Source organism: Octopus bimaculoides, chromosome 1 (assembly GCF_001194135.2).
Source record: "Octopus bimaculoides isolate UCB-OBI-ISO-001 chromosome 1, ASM119413v2, whole genome shotgun sequence".
In the NCBI taxonomy this organism is placed as follows: Eukaryota; Metazoa; Mollusca; class Cephalopoda; order Octopoda; family Octopodidae; genus Octopus; species Octopus bimaculoides.
Genome location: NC_068981.1, coordinates 199,789,042 through 199,801,805, shown reverse-complemented (window position 1 = coordinate 199,801,805; position 12,764 = coordinate 199,789,042). Strand labels below are relative to the sequence as shown.

The 12,764-nt window shown below is 35.9% G+C and overlaps 3 protein-coding genes across 6 annotated transcripts in view; 1 reads left to right on the top strand and 2 right to left on the bottom strand.

The window, feature by feature from the left end:
• The window catches only part of LOC128249714 (zinc finger protein 675-like), an 18,210-nt gene extending 17,040 nt beyond the window's left edge, over positions 1-1,170 (bottom strand). Inside the window, exon 1 of the mRNA XM_052974158.1 lies at positions 592-1,170. Coding sequence (XP_052830118.1) covers positions 592-1,170 — 579 coding nt within the window. The remainder of the gene's footprint in view (positions 1-591) is intronic.
• Positions 1-1,349, bottom strand: part of LOC106877327 (zinc finger protein 271) — a 20,210-nt gene extending 18,861 nt beyond the window's left edge. For 2 of the 3 annotated variants that reach the window (XM_052974042.1, XM_052974046.1), the window contains exon 1: positions 86-1,324. The gene's annotated coding sequence lies outside the window, so the exon portion shown is untranslated. The other variant, XM_052974062.1, reaches the window with a different exon arrangement.
• A 2,536-nt stretch (positions 1,350-3,885) lies between these two features.
• LOC106877323 (zinc finger protein 665) lies at positions 3,886-11,567 on the top strand. 2 transcript variants are annotated; one of them, XM_052974030.1, is made up of 2 exons: positions 3,886-5,812; positions 8,333-11,567. In XM_052974030.1, the coding sequence occupies exon 2, from the start codon at positions 8,635-8,637 to the stop codon at positions 10,225-10,227; it is 1,593 nt and encodes a 530-aa protein (XP_052829990.1). In that variant the 5' UTR covers positions 3,886-5,812; positions 8,333-8,634; the 3' UTR covers positions 10,228-11,567. The 2 variants fall into 2 exon arrangements, with proteins under 2 accessions (XP_052829990.1, XP_052829993.1); XM_052974033.1 differs by lacking the exon at positions 3,886-5,812 and adding an exon at positions 6,938-7,045.
• The last annotated feature ends 1,197 nt before the right edge of the window (positions 11,568-12,764 follow it).

Genomic DNA, 12,764 nt, shown 5'->3' with positions numbered 1-12,764 from the left:
ATATATATATATATATATATATATATATATATATATATATATATATACATATACTTGTAGATTTAGATTTACAAAACTTTCTTACATTTCACAGTTAAAAGACTTTTCACCACTGTGTATTTGTGTGTGTGTTTTTAAGTGACCATTCGTGATAAATGATTTACCACATACTCCACATTGATATGGCTTTTCACCAGTATGGATTCTTTTGTGAACTACAAGACTGGAATAATCAGAGAACGATTTTCCACATATATCACAACGATAAGGTTTTTCTCCAGTGTGGATTCTTTTGTGAACCACAAGACAAGAATTAACGGAAAATGATTTCCCGCATATTTCACAATTGTACGGCTTTTCACCAGTATGTATTCGTTCATGACTTTTTAAATCACGATTATTTCCAAAAGATTTCCCACAAATTTCACAGTGATATGGTTGTTCTCCAGTGTGACTACGGACGTGAATTACAAGACTTGAATTCTGAGTGAAAGATTTCCCACATATTTCACAGTGAAACGGTTTTTCTCCAGTGTGTATTATTTTATGTTTAGTTAAATTACTGCTGGAGACAAACGATTTGCCACATACATCACAGTGATAGGGTTTTTCTCCAGTGTGACTGCGTTTGTGAACTATAAGACTAGAATAATCAGAGAAAGATTTCCCACAGATTTCGCAACGGCAAGGTTTCTCTCCAGTGTGGATTCTTTTGTGTGTTGTTAAATAACTGTTTATCATAAATGATTTCCCACATATATCACAATGATAAGGTTTTTCTCCACTGTGACTACGTTTGTGTATAAGAAGATTCGAATTACTAACAAAAGATTTCCTGCATATTTCACAGTGAAACGGTTTTTCGCCAGTGTGGATTCTTTTGTGCTTCGTTAAATAACTATTATAATCAAAAGCTTTCCCACATATTTCACAGTGGAAGGGTTTTCCTCTGTCGTGTATTTCTTTGTGTGTAAAGAATTCCTGTTCTGAAGAAAATGTTTTCTTACAAACCTCACAACAATATTCAGGAATATTTCTGTCTGGTGATATTTGTTTAGTAAATGTTTCACAAGATAAAGATTTCTCACCACTGTGTATTTCTGTTACTGAATCGATATTGTTGAAAACAGGTGCGTTATTAAAAGTGTCCAAGGGATTAACGTCTTCCATATTAAATAATTTAGGAAGCATCAAAAACTGAAAATGCTTTTGAATGCTATCGATTAGGATTCTGTTTCTCGTCTCAGATAGTACGGAACTGTGTTTACATGAAATAATTCGAATAATTACTACACATGACGTAAATTAACTAAATAATGAAGATACTTACTCAGTGGTGTCATTGAAAATTTTCTCCATCTCAATGACACCGGTGACATATGGTAAAAGTCCCTAACACAATTTTAGGCATTCGTTAACGCATTCAAAATAATAGAAGTTATATGAGATTCTTCCTTCAATCGAATCATTTAAGTAACACGTATTAGTGAGAGTGTCAACATAATTGGGCGACCTGCTAGAAAGGGCAGCTAATTTCCCCACAAAGAAAACTGTTGACGTATAATAGGAAAGATACATTATAGTTTTAAAAATGCAAAAGAAAAAGAAAAAACGGCTGCCACTCTCTTCATCGTAAACTTCACAATCGGGATAAACTGAGACCAAACAACATCACTTACTTGGCTTAACTATTCATTCCAAATAATCCACATAAAAAAAGAATTAACACACACGAAAGATCGAGAATTTACAATTCTTTCTCCCCCTTTTTGTTTTGTGTTCCTTTTTCTTTATCTTTCTTTTGTACTATCTCTGTATCATATACATATGTGTTATATATGTAATAAAAGATTATTTATTTGATCTAAAAATAAAATAAAGATCATTAACATATTTATGTCATCGGCTTTATATACACGGCTATATATAAACATTTGTGAATGAATGTACGAGGTAGTATCAAAAAGTTTCCCTAACTAGTTCTGTAGCGCGCCAACAAATGGCAGCACATGATTGCGTACGTAGTGAGAACTAGCAGTAAGTGACCTTCGTCAGGCAGGGTGGCGAGTGTTTTTCACAACTTCACAAGTGAATTTTGTGTTTTTGTGTTCACGTGTATGGTGTAGTCTGCGATTTTGTGATGGACAGGAAGTTGAGATATTAAAAAAGTAAATAAGAATTAAGGAGATAACAAGTAAAAGAACATAAGTCAACTTACTGTTAAACAACAAATAAGGTAACATTGCGAATTGCAATTTTTGCACGTGTATAAATTAGTTGACGCCGTGCCAACCACTGAAGAATCTTGGGATCTTTTCAATCTGACGGCCAAATTTTTAAATTAACTCTTTTTAACTAAACATTTTGAAACTTCGGTAGAATGTATCACATAGAACAGGATTTACTCTTAACGCTTTTGACAAAATTTTGTATTTTAGAAGTTATTTCGTGTTAAAGTTGTCGTATTTGAGTAATTTTAACCAATCAATGACGTGTATTCAGCTGAAGAAAATTACTGCTGCTGTTTGCGAACAACTTCCAGGTCCATTGAGAAAACCCTGACAAAAACCTTTCTTTGATAACCAGAGATGTTTCTATAGCTACATAGGTTTTTATACCTATAATATGTACCGAGTTCCCATAACATTTTCTATTTATTTCATACGAAAATCTGAATAAATTACACCAGTCAAGGGAATCCTTATATTTGGAATATGGATACTTGCTGTCTTTTGTTCTTTCAACTTTTCTTAACTTTAGCTGCTTCATCATTCAGTGAAGAATATTGTTTTAACCACAGGATAGCTCTGATTGTAATGGATCTGTGAGAAAAGGCGCTCCAGCCATGACCATTTTGTCTTATTCTTTTCTAGAAGTAATGAATTCCTAAGCAAACATTATAAAATAATATAAACTTGCATTTTTTTTTTTTTTGAAGACGGAAATTTCATTTTCCTTTTTGTCTTTTCGTCTAGCAACTCGAGAGACCAGGTAAAGGCTCTCTCGTTGCCTCGTCTCGTTCCCTTCGTCACTTGTCGTTTAATCCCGAGTTGGATCTGATTAAACAGATATGATCAAAGACATCCCAATTGTGACCATTCCGTCTTTCTTCCCAAACATGATGGACTCTTACGTGTATATCACAGGATAGAGATTTTTCGGCACTATCATGCTATTAGCTGTCAGAAGTGAAAGTGCTCAATGCTAGTGAAGTATCTGTCTGTCTGCCTGCATGCCTGTTGCTGGCCTGTCGATTCTTTGGCTACTGACAGCTAATACCATGACTGGCCGGAGCGAGCTATATGTCTGTCTGTCTGTCTCTCTCTCTATCTATCTATCTATTACTCGAAAGTTCGCGCGTCCGCGCTAGCTAGTCGTGAGTGGTCGATCCTATTATTTTTAAACTTCAAACTTCATTTGTTTTCTATTTTGATAAATTCTCTCTGTTGAAAATTATATTTTTATATTTTAAATAATTTGCAATTTCAGGAAATATGTTTTTATATTAAATTTGTATTTTCTACTCACGACTAGCTAGCGCGGACGCGCGAACTTTCGAGTAATAGATAAATAGATAGATAGAGAGACAGACAGACAGACAGACATATAGCTCGCTCCGGCCAGTCATGGTATTAGCTGTCAGTAGCCAAAGAATCGACAGGCCAGCAACAGGCAGATACTTCACTAGCAGGCAGTGAGCACTTTCACTTCTGACAACTAATAGCATGATAGTGCCGATTTTTCTATTCTGTATATGAAAAGAGTTTGGCTACTTTTTCTCGCAGGTCATGCAACCACATAAAGGCGCCGTCGTTGGTCTGTCTTAGAAATAATTCTGTTGTTATTTAGCCTCAAATCAACCCTGATACAGCAAACCTATGTTGCTATAAAAACATCTTTGGTTATTAAAGAAGGGTTTTGTTAGGGGAGATTTTCAATTCAAATTTTTGTTGTCGAACATTCATCGTTTTCTCAATGGACCCGGAAGTTGTTGTTCGCAAACAGCAGCAGTAATTACACGTCATTGATTGGTTAGAATTACACAAATACGACAACTTTAGCAGAGTATTTTTGTATGTAGTTGAAATTTATAGAGAAACAAAAGACAAAGACAGGTGTATGAACAACAACCAAATGTATTAGTTTTACGCATTTATGTTTCGAACATATGCTCTTCAACAGAAAGGAATAAGAGAAAATAAGAGGTTGTTGTGTCCTAGCATATGTGCTGCTTATTTTAGTTTTCGTATTTTCCAGTGTTGTTTGCGTGCCAATGAAGCCCATTTGACAGATATTTGTCCTCATCTCGTTTGTTAACACAACGTTTCGGCTGATATACCCTCTAGCCTTCATCAGGGAAATTTCGAACCTAATGTATTTTGTGATATTATTTTGAACCTAAGGTATTTTTTGAAATTATTATTATTCAGGTCACTGTCTGGAATCGAACTCGGAATCTTGGGGTTAGTCGCCCGCGCTCTTAACCACTACGCCTTGTTGTTGGCACTCCGTTGCTTACGACGTCGAGGGTTCCAGTTGATCCGATCAACGGAACAGCCTGCTCGTGAAATTAACGTGCAAGTGGCTGAGCACTCCACAGACACGTGTATCCTTAACGTGGTTCTCAGGGATATTCAGCGTGACAAAGCCGACCCTTTGAAATACAGGTACAACAGAAACAGGAAGAAAGAGTACAGCAGGGTTCGCCACCATCCCCTGCCGGAGCCTCGTGGAGCTTTAGGTGTTTTCACTAAATAAACACTCACAACGCCCGGTCTGGGAATCGAAACCGCGAGTCCGCTGCCCTAACCACTGGGCCATTGCGCCTCCACACTACGCCTTATACCCGTGGGCAATTATGGAGTGAAAATCTAATATCGTATTTTCCAGTGGTGTTCTCTGTCTATTTTTTTTTAACTTCATCCCACAAAGGGGAGGTGGTCTCCATTTTTCCATACATGATCAGCTATACCCGATTTATCAATATCTCCTCGTGTCAAGCTTTGCTATGTTCATCTACCCTTATTTTGAAGGGACGGCATGTTTCGCCTTTGTATAACCTACCACAGCTGCATGGGATGGAGTACACGTAGTTTTTGACGGAGAAACCGAAAAGGGGATATAACGAGAGTTATGTTTTCTTATATTATACGCATGTGCAATAGACTTGATTTTCGCTTGTGTTTGGATTGTGTTGTGGTTTTCAAAATTGCTTCTGTAGCACAAATAGTTTAGCGAGAGTTGTGCTCGCATCAATCCGTATACAGCGCGGTTGGGTAACCTCCCTTGGTAGCTAAGTGTTTACAGGCGATCCCTATAGGTGGCAGCTCTTTGGCTTCGCGCCACAAAGGATTCCTGTTGACGGTTGACTTTCAGCTGATTCCGATTTGGATTTGTGCGACTCAGCATTTTATGCCAGACCTCCACATTCAACACGTTCTCCATAACAACTATTAACCTATCTCAAATGGATGATTATCTTTAAGGGTTATTTCCTCAACTTCCTCTTTTTTATTTTACCCGAAGAAAACCCCTATTGTATATTTCCAGATAGATCTGTTATTATTACCTTTCTTGTAACCTTTGTAAAATTCCACTGAGATATTTTAATCATGTTCCGAGCCGGAATAAACTCGTATAGTTTTAGGGTCCCTGTAAGTGACTTGCTTGTTTTCTTATAAGAATCTGCAAGGGGAATTCAACGTGAAGTGCCATGAATGGAGCGCGGAATGTCAGGAGAGAAAACTATTTATCCAGCATGACTACTGACAACCAAACGGAGTTACAGCATCATCCTTTATAAATCATTTCTGTAAGTATTAAAAAATTGAAGGTATTCAGGCGGAATTATCATGGAAGCACGTGCTAAAACCCCTCATAACTTCGATATTTTTTAAAAAACCCGTTGCACTTTTTTTTATATTTCGTTTTCGGGTAATATTATAAACATTAACATGATTCTGTCGGCATAACTATAGATTTCGGTAAATATTGAACCTTTCACCCGCATGATTTTCACTAAGAGAGAAAAAAGAAACAACTTTTAATGTGGAATCAAGCACCCTGACCGACGATCTTTCGTTTTGAGGGTACTTTTCAAGAAGAGTGGTCCCGGTGCACGCACTCGCATAAAACATGTATGACGGTTTTTTCTAAACAAAGTAAATAAATTATACACTACCTGTTTTTGGTAAAGAGTCCCATTGTACGCACCCCAACGATCAGAACATAGTCGTCCCTGGTTTGATAAATTTTTTAATAAGTGATAGAAGAGTTTCAGAAGAACGGTCAGGTACAAAGACTAAAAAACCTATTTTTATCCCCTCTATCCCATCCTCCATTGTATTTGCACATCATAGATTCATCTATTTCTACGATGTGCCCAAGTCCACCAATTTGGTAGGGGTTACGCAAAAGATAATTACTTGTACTGATACCATTGAACAACAGTCGATTTTAAAAGACCGACTTTTGGCACTATCATGCTATTAGCTGTCAGAAGTGAAAGTGCTCACTGCTAGTGAAGTATCTGCCTGTTGATTCTTTGGCTACTGACAGCTAATACCATGACTGGCCGGAGCGAGCTATATGTCTGTCTGTCTCTCTATCTCTCTCTATCTATTACTCGAAAGTTCGCGCGTCCGCGCTAGCTAGTCGTGAGTGGTCGATCCTATTATTTTTAAACTTCAAACTTCATTTGTTTTCTATTTTGATAAATTCTCTCTGTTGAAAATTATATTTTTATATTTTAAATAATTTGCAATTTCAGGAAATATGTTTTTATATTAAATTTGTGTTTTCAGCTCACGACTAGCTAGCGCGGACGCGCGAACTTTCGAGTAATAGATAAATAGATAGATAGATAGAGAGACAGACAGACAGATAGCTCGCTCCGGCCAGTCATGGTATTAGCTGTCAGTAGCCAAAGAATCGACAGGCATGCAGGCAGACAGACAGATACTTCACTAGCAGTGAGCACTTTCACTTCTGACAGCTAATAGCATGATAGTGCCCGACTTTTTAATGGACTCTTTACCAAAAACAGGTAGTGTATAATTTTTTTACTTTGTTTAGAAAAAACCCTCAGACATGTTTTGCGCATGACGCGCACTCGCGCTAGGTAGTCGTAGGATCGACTAGTCACGACTAGCTAGCGCGGATGCGCACCGGGACCACTCTTCTTGGATAGTACCGGGGGTCCGGTTTCCCCACCTTTTCCGAACAAAAATAAGGAGTTTGCAGCATATTAGGAGGTCAGGGGGCGATCTTTCGTTTTGAGAGTGGTCTCGGTGCGCGTACTCGCGCATCCGCTTTAGCTAGTCGTGACTAGTGGATCCTATGAGAGTTTTTTCTAAACAAAATAAATAATATTTTTTATTTTTAATAAAAAGACATCAAATGAACAGCCTATTATTTGTCACGGGTCAGATTATACAAGCATCACAATTATGAAAACAATTGGTAAAGCATAAATGAGATTATCTTGCAAGACTAAGGAGCCTATAAAGACCCCTATCACTGAAAGAGAATAGGAGAGGGAGAGAATGTGTGTGTGTGTGCACAATAAGAGAGGGTAAAGTGTGATGAGAAGTACAGATTTATAGTTGTGAGAAGGTGGTAGTGGAGAGATTAACAGAGTTGTCACTTTTGGTTGGAAGAAAATAATAGGAGTATGCAAGGGACATGTTAAAAAGAAGGGATTAGTGTCAATGGGTTAATGACAAAAGATTGGACAGTGTAGTAAGAGGGATGAAACAGGTTGTGTAAGGGTCGGTCCAGGGCTATCCCACATTTGTAGTTTAACATTTAATGTCATGCAGTCTGAAGGTGTAGGTATAGTCTAAATAGATACACTTCACACAAAGTTGGATGATGTAATTTTGATAATAAATTATAATGTAAAACTCAGTAGTTGAAGTAAATGCTTGTTTCTACAGTTTATCAGTATTTTAAGCACAGTATGGCCAAATGGTTAACAAGTTCACATCACAATCTTGTAGTCTTGGATCCTGTCCCACTGTATAGCATCTTGGGCAAGTGTCTTTTACTGTAAGCCTTGGATTGATCCAAACTTTGTGGGTGAAATTAGAGAGACAGAAACTGTGTGAAAGTTAGGTGAATTGTACGTGTGATTGTAGCCTTATCACAGACTGTCATGATGAGGGTGCTTGTGTCTGAGATACTCGTTTACTTTCTAATTAGCAAGTGATTCAATCAATCAAACAACCAAGGTTTATTCTATTTCTCATATGAGAAACTTAGTAAAATGTCCAATGTTGAATCTCTAATGTTTTGATATCCATTATATTTTATATTGTTTCTATTATTTCAGAATATTGGAATTGAAGAATTTCAAAAGTATCATCTTTTAAAAATCTATAGAAAAATGTTAGACCAAACACATACAGTTGTGTTGATGTAAATCTTTGGAAGAATTGCAGTCAGATATTTCCTGTGAACTAAGATTAGCAATGTTGCTGTACTTATCTGACTGGAACGTTTACTAAGTACACTTGGACAAATTTACAATGAAGTTACAGCTTATGATACAATCAAAGATCAGAACTGGTGGAAATACAGCACTAAGAAAAACTTGAAAAATAAAAGTATATCATTGGTGAGAAAAGGAAAATTATGGAAAATTATTTAAGCAAAAACAAGATTAGATGTAAAGCACAGTCTACAAATACTGATATCTGTAAAAAGTCATTTGCTATAAAAGGTAATCTAACTACTAAACGTATTCACACAGGAGAAAAACTATTTTACTGTGATATCTGTGGTGAATCAATCTCTAAAAGTAGCAACTTAACTGCTCACAAATGCATTCATAGAGGAGAAAAGCCTTATCACTGTGATGTCTGCTCTAAATCTTTCTCACAAAAAAGTAACTTAACTGCTCACAAACGAATTCACGGAGAGAAGACATTTGATTGTGATATCTGTGGTAAGTTATTTTCTCAAGCAAGTTACCTAACTGTTCACAAACGATCCCATACAGGAGAAAAGCCATATGTCTGCAATATCTGTGGTAAATCATTTACTGTAGCAACTAATTTAGCTTCTCACAAACGCACCCATACAGGAGAGAAGCCATACCATTGTGATATCTGTGGTAAGTCATTCTCTCGTAGAAATAGCGTACTTGCACACAAACGCATTCATACTGGAGAGAAACCATATCACTGTAATATCTGTGGTAAATCATTCTCTACAGGAAGTAGTTTGTCTACTCACAAACATGTTCATGATGTAGATAAATCATATCATTGTGATATCTGTGGTAAATCATTCTCACAACGTAGTAACTTAACTATTCACAAACGAACTCATACAGGAGAAAAACCATATCAATGTGATATTTGTGGTAAATCATTCTCTGGAAGTGGTGTGTTAACAACTCACAGATATATTCATACTGGAGAAAAACCATATCACTGTGATATCTGTGGTAAATCATTCTCTACAGGAAGTAGTTTGTCTACTCACAAACATGTTCATGAAGTTGATAAATCATATCATTGTGATATCTGTGGTAAATCATTCTCACAACGTAGTATCTTAACTAATCATGAACGAACTCATACAGGAGAAAAACCATATTATTGTGATATTTGTGGTAAATCATTCTCTGTAAGTGGTGAGTTAACCGATCACAGATATATTCATACAGGAGAAAAACCATATCGTTGTGATATCTGTGATAAATCATTCTCTTCACGGGGCAACTTAAGTAGTCACAAATATATTCATACAAGAGAAAAACCATATCACTGTGGTACGTGTGGTGAATCCTTTTCTCGGCTAAATCGTTTAACTACTCATAAATGCATTCATACAGGAGGGAAGTCATATTGTGATATTTGTGGTAAATCATTCTCTGGAAGTAGTGTCTTATCTAGACATAAACGGATTCATAGAGGAGAAAAAGGTGATGCAGTTAAACATAAACGTGTTCATTCGGGAGAGAAACCATATCGCTGCAATATTTGTGGTAAAACATTTACAGAATCAAGCAGTTTATCCTCTCACAAACGCATTCATACAGGAGAGAAGCCACATCGTTGTGGTAAGTCATTCTCTGTATCCAATAATTTAACTAAACACAAATACGTTCACACAAGAAAGAAACCACATCCCCGTGAGATCTGCAAGAAACCATTTTCTGAACATTGTAACTTAATTAAACACAAGTATATTCATAGAGGAGAAAAGCTGCATGACTGATACCTGTACTAAATCATCATCTCATGAAAATCACACAACCACATTTGTAGGCATTCATTTACAAGTGTAAGAGTAACCATATCAATGTGAAGTCATTCTCTAAAAAGTGTCCTGTACAACCATGAATGTTTTCATGCAGATTGGTTCTCTGAAGGCCATTTAGTTATAGAAACTATTGCAAAAATGGAACATACAAGCAAGACATTGTCCTCTGACCCATTTCAGAGGGCAGTGACTTTGGCTATGATGACTCGTCTAACCCATACCGGCATGGAAAGAGGACATGATGATTACAATGAATATATAACAGTATAATAACAACCTCGTAGCTATATATTTTATGTAACAAGTATATCTCCATTGGTGAGAGAACTTACTACTGTATGTTTAATAAAAGCATTATACGTGAAATATATTTTTGAAATTCAAAATGAAAAAATTAGGAACATTTTCCTGCATCTATACAGTGCAAGACAAATGAGAGCTTCTTTCATTTTATGTGAGTCTATAAATCAAGGAAGCTTTTGTCTTTGTATGTGGATTACTTACTTGATGGTATGACATTTTATCCTACAAATTATTGAAAGAATTTTTCACTTGTTGCAATCCATGAGAGAATATTATACCATATTTCTGCATAGTTTTCCTGTAGTAAATATGTTGATACTACACACACACACAGAAAACAAAAGAAGCTGTCGTTTATTTATACATGTGCACACAAAAAGAGGCTTTCATAATTTGTATATACACACACTAAATGAAAGAAGCTGTATGGATGTGCAAAATAATGCATAACTTTTCCATTTTCAATTTTAAAATTTCGTTTGTTAAATTACACTTGTCTTCTTTTTCTAACAAGATAAACAAACAAATGTTGAAAACGTTCTAAAATGAAGAGGAAAGTTTATTTTAAAATTATGTTATTTTATTTTTATACAGAACCATAATCTTAAATATTGTAAACATATAATCCAAAGGAGTTGTAGAAAAATATCAAAGAAGTCACAGATGGTTATATGATTTGCTTTCACCAGAACTCTGCTTGTAAACAAATAATTTTCATATTAACAAAGAACTGTGAGCTAGCAGCACACCAGGCACAAAGCTTAATGGCATTCTGTCCATCTCTTTATGAACTAAGTTCAGATTCCACTAAGGCTGTGGTATCAATAAAATAAGTACCAGTTAAACATTGGGGTCAATGTAATCAACTTATTCCTCCCATAAAATCACTGGTCTTGTGCAAAAACTTGAAACCAATATTACCAAAGAACATTGTATTGTGTATTAAGAATTAATTAAATGCAAGTGTCAGAATATTGCATTGTTATGCAAAATACATTTTGTAGTTCTTTACTCCCAGTGTCAGATAAATTGATATCTTTTCTACCTACTAGAAATATATTAGGATATATGTATTCTGAATGAAGGCTTTAATTAAAAATAGTGATGAGTTAACCCCACCCCCAGTAATTCTTTCAGCCTGCCATTTATTTTGTCAATCTATATTCTACTGATTGACTGTTACTACCTTTGTATGTGTCCATATGTAAAAGTATTTGAAAAAGATACCGTAAATCCTCGAGTTTTTTTCCCAAAATTTAAAGGTCAAAATCCCTAGTGCGTACTATATACAAGGTTAAAAACGAAAAATATTTTCTAAGCAATGTCTGAGTCTATATTTGCTGTCCGGCAATGTTTAGTCAGACGCATTTTGTGATGTCGGGTGCGAAAATACCTTAAGCTAAGCCTGAAAGCAATGAAGTCATAAAAGAATCATCCATAACTTGCAGTAAGCAACATTTATTGAAATAAAAGTATTCAGAACATGGAATAACATGTAACAAAAACAATTTACATTCCCATTTAACAGTTAACAACATTACCATTATTGTATTACGCATGTGCGGAAGTGTTTGTTCGACTAGGTGTTGCTGGCTTAATTACGCACGAATTGTGCTTAATAATTTAGCGCTAAATAGTTCATCCTGCTGTTTGGCAGTTTGCATCATTACCGTGGCAAACAGTAGATACTTAATTAAATACCAGTATTAAATATTTGAACTACTGTGGGTCTTTACTAGGGTTTTTTTTATAAGCGGGACTTAAACCTGAACATTAATCTCCAATAAAACATTTTATGCATTACAGGCCCATAAAATGCCTCGGAGATCTTATTCAGCTACGTTTAAACTTGGAGTTACATCATATGCTGACACAAGCCGATTAAAAACAAATTGCGTGATTTATGGACTGAATGGATGTCGACTGGAGAAAAGTCATTCACTAAAGGTGGAAGGGTTCGCGCTCCCAACCTGACTTTGATATGCATGGAATGAACTTGACCCCCAGATTGTTGTGAAAAGTTTTATCAAATGTTGTATATCGTCTGCACTGGATGGTACTCAGGATGACGTTGTGTGGAAAGATGGAATAAATGAAAGTGAATCTGATGATGACGGAGATTTACACTACAATGATGCTGACATGTTTACGGAGGAACAAATGGAACAGTTATTTGAGGCTGAAAGTGA

Bases quoted from the DNA above. Each gene is read 5' to 3' on its own strand.
- LOC106877323 (XM_052974030.1), top strand. From the start codon at position 8,635: ATGGAAAATTATTTAAGCAAAAACAAGATTAGATGTAAAGCACAGTCT.